Genomic DNA, 21,566 nt, shown 5'->3' on the forward strand with positions numbered 1-21,566 from the left:
GTTTTGACTTTAAGTGGTTCACACACACACACACACACACACACACACACACACACACACACACACACACACACACACACACACACACACACACACACACACGCGCGCACACACGCACATCTGCATACATACATACATACATACATAGTCTAGATATTTCTTGAAGCCTAAAGTACTACTGAACCTCAGTTCAGTGTATATATCATACTAAAAAATAAACAGTTTTGTTTATAATAAATTCTAAATATTATTATATACAGCCCTTGTCTATACATTTGTGCATTAAAAATTATATGAAAACCATAAAATCTCTGTTTGCAAATGAATATATATCGCATAGAGATATAGACTGCCTGATAAAATATAGGTAAGTATGAACAGTGTACAGTATATACACGCTATAAAAAAAAATCTCTGCTCTATCTCCACAGTTAGTATTGATTTCACTGCCTGCGGCTATTCCAATTTTCAAGTCAATTTCATTCAAACAAAGCTGATGATTGTAAAAATTCAGTCGATTTGAGTCTAATGTAAGCTGCTATTTTGATATATTGTGTGGAAATCTAATAACACAGTAGTGTAACCCCTAAATCTAAATCTTTCCATCAAAATAAATGACTAAAACTAATCAGTTATGATTGTAATTGCATTCCGTGGGCAGAGAATTAAGTTTAACAAAGTTTTGACAAAAGTCTGGTACTTTTTTCACATTAGGCTTAAATATATAACTGGATATTTATTAATCCTAAAATACTTTTTCTTCTTTCAGATGGAGAGTATTAGAGTGATGTAAGGAACCAAAGGGGGGGGGGGGGGAGGGGAGGCAATAGTTCAACGTAGGATAAAAACTAAACATTCTTTTAGTTACTAGGCTTCAGAACCCCCTCCCCCCCTTTCACACTTAATTGGCCAAAATTGAAAATAATGTTTCAGACAGCACAATCAATTTTGAATCAGTATGTATTAGTATGTAGTGCTATGATGAATACAAAGCCATTTTTTCCAACATGTATTTTTGTGCCATGCATTTACTGTATAGCAAACATTCTTGATTTCAGTGACTACATTTTTTTCACAAATGGTTGTATTTAGGGGTATAATAAAACAGATTTTTTAAAAAGTAAAATCATTTTTGTTACATGTGAACTAAAATGGTTCTAATTCCACCTACCCCCAAACCAAAAGAATTTAGGTTTTTTTTATCCTACATTGCCTACATCCTATCTTGCCCATGAGTGAGTAGTTGATTCAATATTACATAATAATTTGTATAAAATATGAATTGAATACGTACCTTTGGATACTTGTGACATAGGAACACAATAAGCTGGAATAAAGCTTTCTTCCTAATAAAGCCAGTGAACTGTAACATGGCACAGAATCTAAAAATAAACATAATTTGAGGATTAGTTTTCACACTGACTGCACCAATCTGGGATCAAGGCCCCCACAGTACTATTAATAGTAGATCAAGGCTCAAAATTAACAGTAGTCCTGTGTCCACAGATTACCAATTCTTGTCATGGGGGCTACAATACTTCGCAGCTGGTAGCCTGCTCAGGCTACCACTGATTATGTGATGATTTAAAGGATGGAAGATTTACAGACTTGAAAATATTTCAATAACATACATATTTCCAATAGTTCAGGAATATGGGACTACAGGTCATCAGCCTTGGACTACCATTTTCTGAAATTGGTAACCCATTGAGACTACCACAGAAAAAAAGTTTCTTTCAAGCTCTGTCTAAGATGGAGAGAAATGTTGCTGCAGTTATTTTAAATTTTCTGTTTCAATACAACTATATTGGCCGCTATCTATATAATCCTTGAAACCATGTACACTATATTTTTCATCATTTGTAACTTTAGCACATTAGGATTGAAATAGATTTATCTTGCCTGTTTCATGCTAATCACCATCACAAACACTGAATGTAAACTGACACACAGTGTATAAGTATTCATGACAGAGTCTACAACTCGATATTATGAGAATACTATGTTTGCATCACAGTTTTTGAATTGTATACAGAGCATATCACTCGTACAATACCACTGTGAAAAACACTTTATACAATGAGTTGTCATCATTTTGACATTCTCCTTTTAAAAGTTAATGGTTACTTTTACCAAACATCATCTAATCACACAGTTTAACGTACACATCCCTAGAAACATCACTACCTAATTTCAGACAAATTTGCCTAGTTGTTCATCGGGATAAGGATTTTATTTTTACTTGACAAGACATCACATTTTTAATCCAAAAAGTTCATAACTAGGGTACGTTCATTGTGATTATAACCATTACACAGTTTTCCAACTAGACATCTTAAGTGATATCCCTATCAAATACCAAGGCAATCATCCTAATGGTTTTTGACTTTGTCTTTTATATATATATATATATATATTATATATATATAGACAGACAGACAAATGGAGACAGACTGATTGATTTTGTCATTTACGTATTATATATACAGACAGACAGTGAGAAAGACAGACGAATGGAGAAACAGACAGATTGACTTTGTCATTTATGTATGTATGTATATATATATACACACACACACACACAGACAGTGAGAGAGACAGATAGGCAGACAGACAGACAGACAGACAGACAGATGTTTTACCATGACCATGCCAAACAACAAAGCCTAGTTTAATTGTGCTTAAGTTGGTTATAATTTAGAATGTGATTCTGAAAGTCATTCTACATATTCTACAGAGAGTTTAATATCAAATACTATCAAGGAATTCAAGTATTCATTTCTCAGGATATTGTAGATTTTTTTACAACAATATGTTTGATCATCGTTAACGATTCTATCCAGTTGAAAATATTGAGTACTTCCTGTCATAAAAACCTAATTTTCTTTATCAATAAAGCTAAAATATTTCCATAAAACTACAGTCCAACCATATTTCATTTTTTAATTGTGGGCTATTAATTGGCTTAATGAAATCAGAATATTGATATCGAAACACAAAGTGACCAAAATTGGATTTCCTTTAATCATAAATCATCATTATTCCCTGCATGCCTTTTTACTAATTGATAATTTGATAAAGTTCTTAATTAAAAAAGTTTTGCATCTTTATGATTTTTTAAATTAAATTACGTTCTTATTTCTACCACATATAGCCTTGAGATGTTTTGCCAGTAATAAAAAGAATTATTGCATAGGTTTGCCTTAAGGCACAAACAATGAGTTAAATTCAGGTTTTTGTATCTGTATGACAAATGTGCAGTTTCATCTTTGATACAGGAACAGGAGATTGGCTACTATATCATGCTGTGACAAAATGGTATGATGAATCATGTCAACCTATGCAGTGTGACATTATGAAATGTATAGACAAGTTAAGATGTTGATTCAATAAACGTTTATACTTTCCAGTGGAAATGCATTACAAAACTATCAAATGCACCACATTCTTCACCTATCAAATGTAACAAAAGTACCAAGTCTAAGTCATGTTCCGTCTAACATAAGTACCACGTCTAAGTCATGTTCCATGTAACATAAGTACCAAGTCTAAGTCATGTTCCATCTAACATAAGTACCAAGTCTAAAGTCATGTTCCATGTAACATAAGTACCAAGTCTAAGTCATGTTCCATCTAACATAAGTACCAAGTCTAAGCCATGTTCCATCTAACATAAGTACCAAGTCTAAGTCATGTTCCATCTAACATAAGTACCAAGTCTAAGCCATGTTCCATCTAACATAAGTACCACGTATAAGTCATGTTCCATCTAACAATACACAAGTCATTGGGAATGACATAGTCCCCGCTATGATTGGGTTTTAAGGAACTGGCAGTTTATGTTGTCATTTTCTTGATATCACTAATCTGATCACGCAACAACACTTGTGAACCTAAATCAAACAGACTTAGATATGTTGTGTCTCCTCGTTGGACATGGGACATGCCTACTCTTCAAGATGATGTGATGGGGGGGGGGGGACCTGTTCAAGCATGTCTGAGTTATGGCTTTGGACATGGAAAATTTGCAAACAAAATGGCTGCTAGGCTGCCATATTGGACCGTATCAAGACAACAATGAATATGCACATGTATGTCATAGAACACTGTCCTAATACCAACTTTGAATGAGATCTGTTCAAGCATGTCTGAGTTATGGCTTTGGACATGGAAAATTTGCAAACAAAATGGCTGCCAGGCAGCCATATTGGATTGTGTCACAACGAAAATGGATATGCACGTGTATGTCATAGAACACTGTCCTAACACCAACTTTGAATGAGATCTGTTCAAGCATGTCTGAGTTATGGCTTTGGACATGGAAAATTTGCAAACAAAATGGCTGCCAGGCAGCCATATTGGATCGTATTAAGATGGAAATGGATATGCACATGTATGTCATAGAACACTGTCCTAATACCAACTTTGAATGAGATCTGTTAAAGCATGTCTGAGTTATGGTTTTAGACAGGGAAAATTTGCAAACAAAATGGCTGCTAGGCGGCCATATTGGATCGTATAATGAAACAAATTGACGTGCATATGTATGTCATTGTATGTTGCCCTGTTCCAAGTTTGAAAAAAATCGGTCCAGGCATCTCCAAGAAACGGCTCTGGACGGACGGACGGACAGACGGACGGACGGACAGACGGAACCCAATCCATAAGTCCCCATTCCGGACTTCATCCAGCGGGGACTAATAAGAACCAAGTCTAAGCAAATGTTCAATGTAACTATTCAATTGAGTACAAAGTACCATATGGCCTACCATACGAAATGTCATATTGTTCACTTAATACTACTTTATAGTTAACATGCCATGTTTTTGATGTACACATGGTTGTTACATTGTATTGTAGTATCTAATGGTAACTTTCATCGATGTGACAGTACTGGAGAACTAGCTGTTTACATTATAAAATTTACAAAATAGTTATTGTTTTTAAACGTTACACTGAATTCTAAAAACTATTTTTACATCATCGAATTGATAAAAATGTTTTAATTTGTTTTTTTAACATTACTGTTAATTCTTTAAAATCATTTTTACATTGTAGGATTTATAAAATATTAATGTGTGAATTCTAAAAACTATTTTTACATTGTTGAATTTCTAACATGTTTGACAATTCTTAAAATATGAAGTTTATGTAAAAACACACCAAACATTCTAATGTATACATGACATAAGAAAGAACACTTAGGTGAAAGATACTTGATGAGATAAATATCTAGTACATGCACTTAACACATGACAGATAATCACAAGAGTATTTCCCTGGATTATATCATGTATGCTTTATTCCTGGTGGGAGAAATACCCTGGTCCTGTACCTACATATACATGCCATTCAGAGGTGTATGACAACTTACAGTCGTGATCGTTGATGTAGTATTTTGAATATTGACTTTAACTTATCTCTGAAAAATTGTAAAAAATTGCAAGATTGTCATCTCGGGTCCTCCTCGCAAGATTGATTTTATATATTTGCCTTGTAATGTGTTTTTATGTGCATTTTTGTTCGTTCTGTTTGTTTGTTTGACAGGTTTGTGTGTTTCTGCATTTTTTATTTCTCTTTTTTAAAATTTTTTTTGGAGCCTGTGAATGGGACTTGATCTGTTGGTCTTCCATTAAATAAATAATAATAAAATAAACATAATGACATTACTCTTTCTAATTCTGCTGGACAGTTATGTCCTATTAAATTACATCTATATTTGTTTGTCATTTATATATCATTCACTTTTTGAATAGACTGAAACTTATCTGTTGAGCAATCATTCACGTTGAAGGTCTTTACACTTATAATGACAAAAAAACAAACATTATCAAGGCAAGATGTATTAAGTCATTGTATGATGTACAAGCCATTTAGAACAAAAAATATGGAATATATATACTCTGGTCGTTCTACGTCATGACAACGCGTGTCTATGTCATGACAATGTCTACATCACTGGTTCTGCTGTGTGAATTACCATTAATATTTCCCCAATGTTTCTTTGATATTACTGGTACTGGTATAATTAATGTCATTCTCCAATATTTTGTTTCATTTAGCTGGAAAATACTCATGACCTAAGGGTTGTCACTACTCGTCTAGCCACTTGTAGTGACAAAGGCCCCTTAGGTAACTTGTATTTTCTTAAGGCTCAACGAAGAAAAATATTGGGGAATAATTTCTATATTGCTGTCGTTATCATCTGTAAACAGACTAGTAGTTGTTCCATTTGAAGTAACCCAGTTTTAAAGAAGTGAATTTTTACGATGAATCTTGAATTGAGATGTTGGATTTCCAGACAGACTTGGTAAACTTACAGGCGGACATCGAACTAGAAAGGTTTAACACTGTAAACGACTACACATATAAAGATCTGGTTGATGTATTATGTAAACATTGTGCATTACAAGGGCCAATTCTACTTTTATTTCTATTTTATTTACATCATCAAACAATCCAAGTCTGTCTGGCTACTTGTTTGTAGATGATTCTTTCACCAATCAATCCAGTAATAAGTCTGGCTAGCTGTGATACTCTTTTATCATGCTATTCAGCTCACGCGACTAATATTGACTTACACATCAATACTGGCCAGTAGTTTCTGTGGGTCACCACATCTGTCTATTTCTTTCTTCATCAGCTCCAGTAGTTTCATTGAAAATGGATGTCTGTATTAGCAAAAAAAAAAAAAAGAAAAGAAAAATAGTCGTTATAAACATCACATACATCTTTGACAAATACAATCAGCGTCCATAGCTGTATTCTCATTCAGCGTACAAACAGTGATTTTCATTCCAAGGTTCTAGGTTCGTAATAGTCTCCTACAATGATGTAAGTTGATGTCTTTATCCAAACGTTTGTCTAACTAAAGTGAGTCTGACGTAACATGTTTTCCTGGAATTCCCTTTCTCAAACTATTAAAATAAAAACTAAATATGACTGTGAAAACACACCTGGCATCAAAAGAAATAAATGTATACAAATATAACTAAACCCACAAAAACTAATATTTCAATACAACATGTCGGCAGACATAAAACAGTTGTAGGTGTGAAGCATAAAACACCTGCAGGTTACAAAACTTTCAAACACGATCTATTATTGATATGGGTAAAATTGAACCACTATATATATATTCATTAAGAATAACATTATAGAAACTGAAAAAAAGCTTTCACAAAATCAATCATTGGTCTGAAAGTACTGAAGTTTTTTTTTTAAATACCATTAGTGTAAACATGTAGTCGTTAACTCACACCACGTAAATGTGCATATTTTATTCATCAGCAATTCTACATTTTACTGTTACTTTTTAATACATTGGAAATAAAGTCTAAGTGGATGTATACATTATTCAGGCAGTGCTAACATCTAAAAACATTGGTTGTAGTCATTTTAAATTAAGTTTCCACGCAACTTTAATGCCATTTAACTTGAGGTATCTGTACTTTAGTGAGACATTAATTAAAGTTTTTTTTTTACTAACAAAACATTTAACTTGAGGTATCTGTACTTTAGTGAGACATTATGAATAACGTTTTTATACTCACAAAAACATTAAACTTTAGATGTATGTACTTTAGTGGCACTAAATGAAGTTATTTATACTCACAAAACATTTAACTTAAGGTATCTGTACTTTAGTGGTGCTAAATAAAGGCTACAGTGATCATGCAGTCCTCCTAACTGATAGTAAACCTACTGCAGCCCTATAAGTGATGATACACTTATTGTGACCAGGGCTATAGTTTGTCAATGTGACTGAAGAGTAGACAATATCAAAGTATACATGTAAAGTAAACCCTCATAGATTTAAGGCTAAGACAAATCAAGAATAGTTAGAACTTTAATGCCATATTATACATGTTACATGAATCTGCTGTCAAAATTGTTGTATATACATTAACCTTTACTCACATTAGGATGATCAAAAGCAAAGTACTTTCTAAATTGATTATAAATCCTGTTACTAACTGATTTCATTCAGGTAGGGCAGGGTCAGATGACACCAGCCATGTCATTCAGGTTGGGTATATACTTGGGTCAGGTAGAGATGCCATTTGCTGATATTCCAAAGACTTACATGTACATGTTGTTTACTGGAAAATATTGTCTGAGTGGATGGATTATTGAAAAATCTTATCATACAGATCGACAGAAACAATTCAAAGTGGCATAGTCTGCAAATGTAACAGACTGCAAGATTTCTGTTTATATGTACTTTCCTTTAATAATCATTTTGAAGAGAGCAGATCAGTGTCCACACAGTGTAGGGGTAGAGCAAATTAGTGTCCACACAGTGTGATAGAGGTAGAGCAAATCAGTGTCCACAGAGTGTGATAGAGGTAGAGAAGATCAGTGTCCACAGAGTGTGATAGAGGTAGAGAAGATCAGTGTCCACACAGTGTGATAGAGGTAGAGCAAATCAGTGTCCACACAGAGTGATAGCGGTAGAGAAAATTAGTGTCCACACAGTGTGATAGAGGTAGAGCAAATTAGTGTCCACACAGTGTGATAGGGGTAGAGCAAATCAGTGTCCACACAGTGTAGGGGTAGAGCAAATTAGTGTCCACACAGTGTAGGGGTAGAGCAAATTAGTGTCCACACAGTGTAGGGGTAGAGCAAATTAGTGTCCACACAGTGTGATAGAGGTAGAGCAAATCAGTGTCCACACAGTGTGATAGAGGTAGAGAAGATCAGTATCCACACAGTGTGATAGGGGTAGAGCAAGTCAGTGTCCACACAGTGTGATAGAGGTAGAGAAGATCAGTGTCCACACAGTGTGATAGGGGTAGAGCAGATCAGTGTCCACACAGTGTAGGGGTAGAGCAAATCAGTGTCCACACAGTGTGATAGAGGTAGAGCAAATCAGTGTCCACACAGTGTGATAGAGGAAGAGCAGCTCAGTGTCCACATAGTGTGATAGAGGTGGTTGAATATGCGCAAAGTGGTTTGGTAACTGAGGTGGCAATTTTTATTTGGTACTGCCATTCAGATTATATTTGAATACCTTGTGATTTTGTATTATGTTATTTGAATATGTTGTGATTTCACATTATATAATCTGAATACCTTGGGAGAGCACCACTGTAATTGTCAGACATGAGTCAACGTGTCTTTAATAGTATAGTTGAAATGATATAAGGATATTTCAACATCAAACTAATGTAACCACCAGGAATCACACACTTATACACTTTGTCCCTACAATGAAACAAGCTATGAGACACATTCTAGGTTTTTAATACAAGAAACATGACTGGTACACCTATTGACATGTTTTACATATAGTTACAACAACATAAAATGAAAACGCACGTCTACAAAATTCTGACAAGCTTTTGCATCCTCAGGTCAGAAAAACGATACTTATAATAAACGCACATGCTCATAATACCTGTGTACACGTACAATCTAAAACCCAAAAGGGGTGATGAAGGTGGTGGCATAGAGAGTAGATTATATGTAGTCATGGTGGTTGTCATGGCAATGGTAGTTTCTAGAGTTGGATATACAGTAATATTGATGTGGGTTGTGTAGTGACGATTTATTTTTAATTAACTAAGAAGCAGGGAACAAATGTTCGTATTTGTAGTGCGGTATTACCGATACCTTCAAAGCGAAGCAAAGTATAAAACTTTTAAATTAAATTATCTACTTACTTGTCTTCATGTGTAAATATTTCAAAGCAGTCATTGTTTAACAAGAAATCTAACATCTTCAACATTGGAATCGATACTCTGAAAAAAAAGAAAAGAAAAAGATTTCTGAATGAGTTCGGAAAATCAATTTTGAAGACACGATTCTAGTGTCGTTATCTGATTGATTTTAATTAAACATGTTCACATAAGTGTATTGTAGCAAAAAGATTAACTTGCTAAAAATAAAAATAGCTAAGGGTGACATCATTAATTTATACCAATGTAGAATATAGAAGTTGATAAGTATTCACCTTAATTATCATATTATTAGATTAGAATATGCATATTGTATCCATGGAGATTTGCATAATTTACCTACGATGACATTCATTGGCTAATATTTTTTTAACAAATACAATTGACGTCATACTTTTTATCAGCCAGATAAAAAAAAAAATCCCTGTAAACACTGAAAGCACAATTTTATTTTCGATAGTTCTGAAATGGAGGAAATTTATATTTTTGTAAGTATAACAATGTGTACCATATGCTTACAATAATAAATTGTTTCAAGAGGGATCATACCATATCTCTTTATGAATTTACTTTCATTGTAAAAATGGCATAAACAGCAGATGGACAACAGATCAAAAAGTAACCTTTAGATATTTTGGGAAAAAAGCACTTTGAAAAAAGGAAATACATGCATGCACACATACATACATACATACATACATACATACATACATACATACAGACACATAATACATACATACATACATACACATAATACATACATACATACATACATACATACATACATACATACATACATACAGACACATAATACATACATACATACATACACATAATACATACATACATACATACATACATACATACATACATACATACATACATACAGACACATAATACATACATACATACATACATACATACATACATGCATGCATGCATGCATACATACATACATACATACATACATAAATACATACATATATATACACACATATATATACACACACACATACACCCCCTCCCCCCCAACACACATACATTATTTTAGAGAGAGAGAGTTGATGAATGATGGCAAATCCATGAAACCATAGACACTGGAGAGTCCCTCTCCAATGTCTATAACAGATAATGGAGTCTGCCTACAGCAAATCTAAAAAGTTGTTTACTGTAAATAGGTATTCTGGGAGCTTCCTGACTTGAAAACTAATATTTGGGCAAATTGGGTCAGCTGGTTGTCTTTTTGACATTTGTTTATAAATTCGTGGCACATGTTGTACCAGCTGTGTCTAGCATCTCTAGTGTGTTGAGTTGTTAATCTTAGGATTACTAATCCATTTCATTTTACAGTCACATAATAATACTGTAAATTAGTCATACATATGACCACGAATTGCAATCAATTAAAGTGAACAACACAAAATACAATATCATTGAATAGATGTAAGGTCTAACAAAAAAAATTGTAAGGTTCTGATTACGCTTAATTTTAGAATATGTGGGGTAGGGAGATTTCTTTTTTTTTTAAAGATTTTTTTTTCATATGTGAGTGTATAGTTCAGGTAGTTATGTTCCCCATTGTTTTCCATATGGTCTATGTGTTATTGGTTTCTTCTCATCAGATGTACAGCCATTACAGAATGGAAGAACAGTTTTATATTTGTCTTTTTATTAAAGATGATGTCAATTTCTGCATCCAGTATTTCGTGCGAGACTTCACAATTTTCGCAATTTTATTATTTTCTTCTTGAATTTAAAAAAAAAGTTTAGGGTCAGCGTGAAAAACGAGGTGGGATCGGGTGACCGGAACCAAACTATTTTTTTTTTATAGCCTTAATCATCATTAAATTTGATTGATATTCATGGCTTGCAATGTAGTGACTTTGTACTATTTCACACCTCTTACATTAGTTGTAACTGCAGTATTACAGCTTTGTCACAAAAAGTGTTTCCATTTCTTTTGTTATTATACTTTTGCTACAAAAAATGATTTTAATTCTAATGGATCTCTTTTGTACCCCTAAATAAAAAAAATTGTCAAATTGAGAAATGGAAGAATTTTCACTCTAAATACTTGGCACTGAAATACAGTAGCGTGTCAATACATGAGCTATTTTTTTCTCGCTACATTACTGGCTTTGTATTCATAGCACTACATACTACTACATACTGATTTGAAATTGATTATGCTGTCTGAAACAAATTTCAATTTTGGCCAATTAGGTTGGCGAGGAGGTGGGGGGTGGGGGTGGGGTGTCTGAGGCCTTACAAAAAGTAATATTAGTTGTTATAACTAATGATCTCACCCTAGGTAAAACGACATCACAAATATGTGCATAAATTAAAAATTTCTTCACACACAAATAATTTGACCCATACTTGATTCATTACTGTGTTTTATGACCATCAATCCTCAGTGTACCATCAGTGATAATTTAAGTTAATTTCACTAATTAGAAGGATTGAATTTGAAATGTTAATTTTTTAATGGACAAAAATCAATAAACAATTCTTCTCAAATACATGGAGCATTCCATCTTTTCACATCTGTTATCATCTTTTGTAAAGTTTCACCACAAAGAAAGTGAAAGTGAATACATGGACTTGCCAATGAGAAATGGTATTGACATACACATACACATACATTGACATAGACTGACAGTTACTAAATTAGCAGTAGAGGCACTGAGGGATAGAATTCAATCAAAGTGGCTAATAGTTGTCAATAGAGGGCGCCATATCATCAATAAAGTGTACTTTAATATATGAAATCCTTGCCTCCATGTGTCAACTTACCTATCTACTTTTTGGTATTCTTCAAATATTGCAAGCAGTGTGTCTGAGAATGATTTCAATTCATCTTCATTATCTGATATGGTTCTAAGATAGGTCAGCAACGACTGCCCTGAGTATTTAACCTACAACAAAGGAAACATGTCGGAATTTAAAATTAACAAGACAGACTGAAGAATAAGAGATGGTGTGGGCTATCAATCATTATCAATTACTCACTCTTCACAGCCACCACTATTACCACAATCATCCTACTACTACTACTACCACCTCCACACATCACCATCACCACCCCAAACACCACCACCACCACAAGTACCACCACTCTGTTACTACTGCTGCCACACATCACGATTGCCACCCCAACCATCACTAATACCACCCTACCACTGCCACCACCACCACCACCACCACCACCACCACACACCACCACCATCCTGCTACTAACACCACCACACATCATCATTGCCATCACCACCCCAACCACCACTCTACCATCACCACCCACTACTACCATGCTACAGTGACTACAACCATATCTTCCACCACCACCACCCTCCTCACCCACACCAAATACAACCCATTATAACCAACAACAGTCAATGCTTACGCCTTACCAGAGATTCAGTTAATCCACCAACACTAACGGTCAAACCAAGCAGTAAATGACGTCTGTATGTTGGACAGGACAGTACTTGTGTAATCTTAGCAAATGAATGGGATGGAGCACTCCAATTCAATTCTTCTTGCTCAGATCTATCAACAAATTAAAAATCTAATTATTATACTTGGTAGGTACGTTTTAGTCACTTTCATTGTATATCTGAATCCATAGATTGCCAGTAACTAATGACAAGATATAAGTTTCTCTTTTTTCACAAAGTCAAAGTACTAAAAATTATGTTAAACGGAATTACAGCACAAAAGACAGATAACAGAAAATAAAATTGGCATTGATATCAGAACAAAGATGTTTTTCATCACAAAACCTTGATCTGTTTGTCGATTCTGGATATTGCCACAGAGGGCGCTATTCACCAAAGGAAAAAAATACAAAAAGTGTTTTTTCTTTTGGAATCCTTGTAGTTGCCATTGATTTAAATACTGAAATGTCTCTCGAGTCACCATTCTTAGGGTTTTGTGAGTAGCATAATGGGTAACTACAATATACGATGGCAGAGATATCATTGAACACACAGAAGGGGTTTGATGTGATACTAACTAGCAAAGAACATACATCATCATATTTGGGGAATATTTGACTTTTTACAATAGTTTTTGACAACATAATATAAAACATTAGCACAAAACACAGAATTATCAATTTCTTGTACATTATATATATGTGGCTTTTTTAGCCTTGTGTTTCTTTTCGTACTTGTTATTGTCATTTTAGCCATGTAGGTGTATTTTCAGCATTTTTGTAAAGACCTCAAAGATGTAGTGTATTTTAATGAATGACTGGTAATCCTATGTTCTATCTAGATAATATTCACAACTATGTCATTTTTGTCAGATGTTGTGTTTCAACCCTCTTTGTGTTGGCTTTCATTGAAACACTGAGAATTTTGCTGACATTTACCGTTTGAAAATTTCCATGAGTTCCTTCCTATGAGGTACATTAGGAATGGGTGGATTGTCAAAGTGGAGTAACTTGACTAGTAGTTCACCAGCGTGGGCTCTGGTCCTGTCTATCTTCTCGGCACTTTGTTGTATAAAACAACACATTGTAGTTTGACAACTAGAGAAAATAAAAACATGAACAAAATGAGTTCAGAATTGAAAAAAAATTTCTGCCAATGTGTAAGAAATAAATTACAATACGTACGTATTTTTACAATTTTCTTCCTTTCTGTTAGCAAGGTTATGAAAAATGTCATATAACACTTTAAAGGCTTCATACTGAGTATGATCGAAATAGTAGGACTTGCATAGTAAGAACTCATCTACAAATGTGTGATATTTCAAAAGTATGAGAATAGTTTACTTACATATCCTTAAACACGTTCATCAGTTTGGCAAATCATAAGTTTGTGTACCATGACCAAGGGTTTTTATTACTTAAGAGTAATGTTTGGTAGTTCAGGTCAACAGACTTTGTCAAACTGTCTGTTTGCTGGTTTTACTGTTAAGTGGCGTAGTGGCAATGATGTGATTGTGGAGATGATGTAAGGCAACTTGAAATTAGAGAATCTTTCAACATTAGAAGACAAGGGGGGAAACACCATGAATAGGGACAGAGGGGGCATACCAATTACATCACCTCTATGATCACGGCATCACCACTACTACACCGCCTAGCGGTAAAACCAGCAAACAAACAGTTTGATCAAGCCTGTCGACCTGAACAGGTGAAACATTACTCGTAAACAATTAGAACCCTTGGTCGTGATACAAGAACTTATTATTACCGTACTGTTAATACTTACATATTCTCTGTGATAAGATTTGGGTCACTTTGTACAGCAAGTATTGTCAGATCATAAAGTGCAGTCATACTGGCTTCCCTCACCCTGAAATACAATCAGTTAACAAACAGCATTAACAACACACATGAAATAGATACTGAACTCCACTAGATTTTGTCATAAAAGTTACCTTATTGGAATCTCATTTGAAGCAACTGCATAGCTTTCATTTGAATCACTCAGACATCATCAATGTAATGATATTAAAACCATCTGATTTTATTTACAGGAGTCTACTTTCTGATGACACCACTAGGAGCGGGGGGGGGGGGGGGGGGGGGGGGGGGTGTCACATGCCCAGTCAACGCAGCTGTATAATTGGGGACCTGGTAGGATAGAGGTTGCAATGTGAATATTTTCATCCTATGCCCTTTTAGAGGCTGCAATGGATTGTATGTTCCCCAGGGAGTTGAGGAAGTATGAAGGGCCATTGTGCTGCTATAAATCCGTGCCAGGGGTAATAATAATTGTAAAGTGCTTTGAGCAAAAAGTGGGAAAGCGCTATTATAAAAACCAACAGTATTATTACTACTATTATTATTACATAACCGATGCATCATTCTCATATTCATTATGGTTATCGTAAGAAATAGTGACTGATTAAAAATTTTTTGACCAAGTCAAGATCTATGAAATCTGTACAAATTAAATGATGTGAGACAATCCTACATTGATTGTTTTCTTTTTATGTGAGTTTCTCATCTCATTGCAAGATACGAATTAGTGTAGAACTTTTTTTCTATTAGCAATGTTTCAATATTTTGGAAAACACACCTGTACTCCCTCTGAGATTTCTACAAGAACTTGCCATGTACCAACATCACCTCTGCTGTCTAGTGTGTAGCAAAAACTTACCATGTACCAACATCACCTCTGCTGTCTAGTGCGTAACAAGAACTTACCATGTACCAACATCACCTCTACTATCTAGTGTGTTACAAAAACTTACCATGTACCAACATCACCTCTGCTGTCTAGTGTGTAGTCTTTCATAGCTAGATGTAGTGCATCATATATGTCTTTAATGTTGTCTTTACAAATACTGTGGTTTGGAGAACCATCAGCTTCAACTTTCATGGTATTACACAAACTGTTTATAGCCTTGATGGCATCTCTCCTAGCTTCTACCAGCATGGCTGCATCTTTTGATTTGATGTGGGTGGTTTCGATCAGTCCAGTCAAAACCTGGGAAAAGTTTGAAGTGCTTAATTTAATGAATGACTCTACTAGTACCAATAATAGACTATCTAAATGAACAGCGCCCTCTACCAACACAAACTTGCAGTGATTTAAATAGGTGATGTAGTGAATCAAAGACTAGTACTAATACACTGCATTTCTGACCAGAATGGAAAGATCATCCAAATTTGTACATATCACAAATGTACCCTTGTTCCCTTGTAAGGCGAATACTTATTCTTATACATCCAGAATGGTGCAATTCTGAAGCACTCGAAGACAGTGTTATTGAAGGTCAACTTGATTCAATCAGCTTGCCCTCTAGAGGGCACTATAATTAAGACGGTCCACCCAACAAGAGATATATAATGCTTAGCCAAAATGACAAGACAAATGGTCAAGTTATTGCCATCTAGAGGGCACTATAATCAAGAAGTCTATTTACAAGAGATAAATAATGACTGGACAAAATGAATGTTCAACTTACTTCAGTCAGTTTGCCATCTATCATAAATGTAGGGAGAGCTCCAAGTGCTAGAGCAAAACCCATCTTGGAAATTTCTTCTGTACCTTTTAATGCCTTTAAGTATTTGTTGATGACCTTGTCTACGGAATTGAAAGAAAGAAAAAAAAAAGCATGGAGAAAATTAAGACTTGACGATCTAGACCAAAGTGTATTTTGAGAAAGTTGTAGCATCACACACAAAGTGGCCTCAGCCATCGTGAAATGGAAACACAAACATGCTGACACAAACAGACACAGACACAGACGCAGATACCATTAACTAAATAAAGAGCCCACACTGTTTAAGTGATGTTTGTGTGTTATCTCTATGGTGTCTATCTCAACATGAAATCTTGTGATCAGACTCCCTGATCTTGATAGTTCGTTTAAAAAGCTTGGGCAAGCTTCTTTGAAAAGAACTGTTACTGTAACTGAAATCTCACTAATAGTTGTGCATAAACACCTGATGACAAGCAATATAGTTTATGCATTCAAGAAGTAAATTATTCTAAACTCTGCAGCCAGTAGCATTGTTGTGCCTCAGAAAACAAGTTTTACAAAATGTGTCCTTTGTGCCCTGAGTCTACAATTTGTACAGAGAAACTACAGACTTGGTACAACTCTATAACACCAAAGTGAAGCGTTTTCTGTGTGTACCACAATTGTTTATAGCATCCATATCAAGTGTAAAAGTATACTGTTTCATTTGCTAATTGACCACATTAGAAAGGCCACATGCTAGGCTTGTAAATAAACCAATTGAAACAGTATACTTTTAACACTTGATATGAATGCTATAAATGAGTGTAGCACATAGAGAAAGTGCTTTACTTCAGTGTTACTCATTGTATTATTAAATGAAACAGTGTACAAATGTACTTTTAACACTTGATATGGATGCTATAAACGAGTGTAGCACACAGAGAAAGTTACTCGTTCTTGTATTAAGAACTGATATACAATGTATATCAGATCTTTTACAAGTAACATGTACAATCTATTTTCTGGTTTCTATAACTGAATGGGCTCTTTGGACCCAAACCATTTACGGTGAATGGTGTGAGTCTTACAGATACCAAATACTGATTAAAAATCTCAACAGCTGTCAGACATTGTGTACATAAAAACGTGTGTGGGCGGAAAGTCCCTACCCCCATTTCAACTATAGTAGTAAGTTCAGAAGTTCAAAATAGACATAGCTAAACTATATGGTGGGTGAATAACAATTTATTTGCAATTAAATCTCAAATGCCAATGGTTCACAACGATAATAGAATACAATTTGGGGGGAGTACTCAAAATTGGTAATATAAGATAGAAGTGCGCCCTCTTGTGTCTGTGAACTTGACATTCTTGTTAACCTTGTTATACTGATCAGTCACATGTTTGATACCTATCACTGTGGTCTCAATATTGAGAATGAAATATACACTGAGCTTGAGTCAAATTTAGGATCCTGACTGCAATCTTCATAACCAATCAAGTTATGTCAAATTACATGTAGATAATCTCAAGTTCAAACAATCGTTACTACCAATCCTATCTCTTCATAATTGACCAATCATATGAAGGTCAGTACCAAATTCGCGCCAATATGTATGGAATGTAGGAAAATCTATATAAACCCTTATTTCTGTGTGATCTGTAGGAGTTTTGTTAGATGTCAATAAAGTACGAGTAGCTGTTCTTATAGTAAGTACTTTGTTGTGTGTGGACATCATTCCTTTGCAGAACCTGTTTCTAAACAATCAACTTATCCCACACTCATCAATCGCAGACACATTTACCACCAAACACTAATTGTAGAAAATCCAATTAGGAAATGTATTTTTTTAAATGGATGCAATAAAGATTCTATTCATTTATCGGGCATATAGTAGACTGGAAAATCCATGTTGTGGATGGGGGAGTATAAATCCCCACTCACATGGATTCCAGGCTAGGTGAACAGCAATTATACTAAATGTGCTGTGAGTGACTCAGAGTGTTGGTTCAAGTCACGACATGGTCTAGAGGCTATCCATCAATAGGTTTGTATTATTATGATCTCTTTTAATATCCAACTAACTAAAGTGTCCTTCTGACTCAAACCCAACAGACAGCCTCTAGACTGGACATGGCACTACACACACACTACAACTCTGTTTAAATTGTTGGCAATAGAACACCTTTAGAACAAGTGAGTGGGTGGAATGGTACTTTCCACTTACATCAAAACTCGTTGGCTGACAAGTGATAATAAACACTTTCATCTGATAGGACACACTCTAATTTATCATCATGTCAATACAACCACACATGATACATATTTACACATTTAATATTACCTTAAAAAATCACAGATCTTTGCCAATTTTCTGACTGTTACTCAGCAAAGTATACCTATGTAGTAGTCTAGTACTTTAGACAACATTTGATGCTATTAATAACTTAGAGGTAATTGTATTATCAGACTAACCTTCAACCCCTAACACAGATATCCAATGCAATACACTTTGAAAACCTTACGTACCTCTATGAATGATGACTCAACACGTAACCAAGACATGAAGTCATTGGGAATCCCAACAACAATGTTAAACATCTATCATTTATATATAAAAAGAAAACTGAGATAACATATGGATATATAAAGCCCACACACACCCAGGTAGTGCCTATAATGCTGTTTTACCGAGTGTGGCACCAACTACTGTACACTGTTAGGCCTGTTACTGTACACATTCAGTGTACACCAGTAACTTTTTTTTTTGAATGTAGAAGAGAATAATATGTATACAAGTTATAAACAGCTAAAGTACAACTCTGACATCAAGAGATTACTCTGACAACTGTGTTCATATATACATTTGTACATGATAGTGTTGAACGCCTGACTGTAGAGAGACAATCTATGCAAGTTTCATAACCAGGTAAGATAGTTATGATTATCTCTGTCGTGTTCACACTGAATCATAATTACCTGTATTTCAAGTCTCAAGTCGTTACATTACTGTTAATGTTCACATAACTACCTGTATTTCAAGTCTCAAGTCTTTACATGACTGTTCATGTTCACATAATTACCTGTATTTCAAGTCTCAAGTCTTTACATGACTGTTCATGTTCACATAATTACCTGTATTTCAAGTCTCAAGTCTTTACATGACTGTTAATGTTCACATAACTACCTGTATTTCAAATCTCAAGTCTTTACATGACTGTTAATGTTCACATAGTTAACTGTATTTCAAGTCTAAGTCTTTACATGACTGTTAATGTTCACATAGTTACCTGTATTTCAAGTTTTAAGTCTTTACATGACTGTTAATGTTCACATAGTTACCTGTATTTCAAGTCTAAGTCTTTACATGACTGTTAATGTTCACATAGTTACCTGTATTTCAAGTCTCAAGTCTTTACATGACTGTTAATGTTCACATAGTTACCTGTATTTCAAGTCTCAAGTCTTTACATGACTGTTAATGTTCACATAGTTAATTACCTGTATTTCAAGTCTAAGTCTTTACATGACTGTTCATGTTCACATAGTTACCTGTATTTCAAGTCTCAAGTCGTTACATTACTGTTAATGTTCACTTAGTTAATTACCTGTATTTCAAGTCTACGTCTTTACATTACTGTTAATGTTCACATAGTTAACTGTATTTCAAGTTTTAAGTCTTTACATAACTGTTAATGTTCACATAGTTAACTGTATTTCAAGTCTAAAGTCGTTACATTACTGTTAATGTTCACATAGTTACCTGTATTTCAAGTCTCAAGTCTTTACATGACTGTTAATGTTCACATACAATGTAGTTCCCTAGCAAATTTTAAGTATTCACATGACTTTCAATGTTCACACAATTACCTAATAGTATATTTCACGTCTAAGTATTCACATGACTTTCAATGTTCACACAATTACCTAATAGTATATTTCACGTCTAAGTATTCACATGACTTTCAATGTTCACACAATTACCTAATATTATATTTCACGTCTAAGTATTCACATGACTTTCAATGTTCACACAATTACCTAATAGTATATTTCACGTCTAAGTATTCACATGACTTTCAATGTTCACACAATTACCTATATTTCACATCTAAGTATTCACATGACTTTCAATGTTCACACAATTACCTAATAGTATATTTCACATCTAAGTATTCACATGACTTTCAATGTTCACACAATTACCTAATAGTATATTTCACGTCTAAGTATTCACATGACTTTCAATGTTCACACAATTACCTATATTTCACATCTAAGTATTCACATGACTTTCAATGTTCACACAATTATCTATATTTCACATCTAAGTATTCACATGACTTTCAATGTTCACACAATTACCTATATTTCACATCTAAGTATTCACATGACTTTCAATGTTCACACAATTACCTAATAGTATATTTCACGTCTAAGTATTCACATGACTTTCAATGTTCACACAATTACCTATATTTCACATCTAAGTATTCACATGACTTTCAATGTTCACACAATTACCTATATTTCACATCTAAGTATTCACATGACTTTCAATGTTCACACAATTATCTATATTTCACGTCTAAGTATTCACATGACTTTCAATGTTCACACAATTACCTATATTTCACATCTAAGTATTCACATGACTGACATGAACACATTTCAATTATAAATCATAAATTTTGTATCCTGCACCAAATACATCTATACTTAGATTTAAAGTTGTTCATTCTTTTTGTATACATGTATTCCTTACACAACATCATGCACATGATGATGTCATTGTCACATGTCGATGACAGTTTCACTTTCACTTTCAGAGTCCCTCTGATGTGAAAGCTTTCATTTTCCATGAGTGCTGAGACAGTAACTTGCCTATAAATAACAATGATGGCTATATGATGTCATTGTCATATGTTGATGCCAGTTTCACTTAAAATTTCAGTGTC

At 34.3% G+C, this 21,566-nt stretch overlaps 1 protein-coding gene across 1 annotated transcript in view; it reads right to left on the bottom strand.

Moving 5' to 3' along the window:
- Positions 1-21,566, bottom strand: part of LOC144435967 (tubulin-specific chaperone D-like) — a 73,827-nt gene that overhangs the window by 21,158 nt on the left and 31,103 nt on the right. Inside the window, exons 23-31 of the mRNA XM_078124611.1 lie at positions 16,608-16,726; positions 15,891-16,126; positions 14,903-14,986; positions 14,056-14,214; positions 13,091-13,229; positions 12,477-12,598; positions 9,666-9,743; positions 6,582-6,671; positions 1,295-1,382 (exon numbers count right to left, since the gene is read on the bottom strand). Of these exons, the coding sequence (XP_077980737.1) occupies positions 1,295-1,382; positions 6,582-6,671; positions 9,666-9,743; positions 12,477-12,598; positions 13,091-13,229; positions 14,056-14,214; positions 14,903-14,986; positions 15,891-16,126; positions 16,608-16,726 (1,115 nt within the window). The remainder of the gene's footprint in view (positions 1-1,294; positions 1,383-6,581; positions 6,672-9,665; positions 9,744-12,476; positions 12,599-13,090; positions 13,230-14,055; positions 14,215-14,902; positions 14,987-15,890; positions 16,127-16,607; positions 16,727-21,566) is intronic.

The sequence above is a fragment of the Glandiceps talaboti genome, chromosome 5 (assembly GCF_964340395.1).
Source record: "Glandiceps talaboti chromosome 5, keGlaTala1.1, whole genome shotgun sequence".
Classification (NCBI taxonomy): domain Eukaryota; kingdom Metazoa; phylum Hemichordata; class Enteropneusta; family Spengelidae; genus Glandiceps; species Glandiceps talaboti.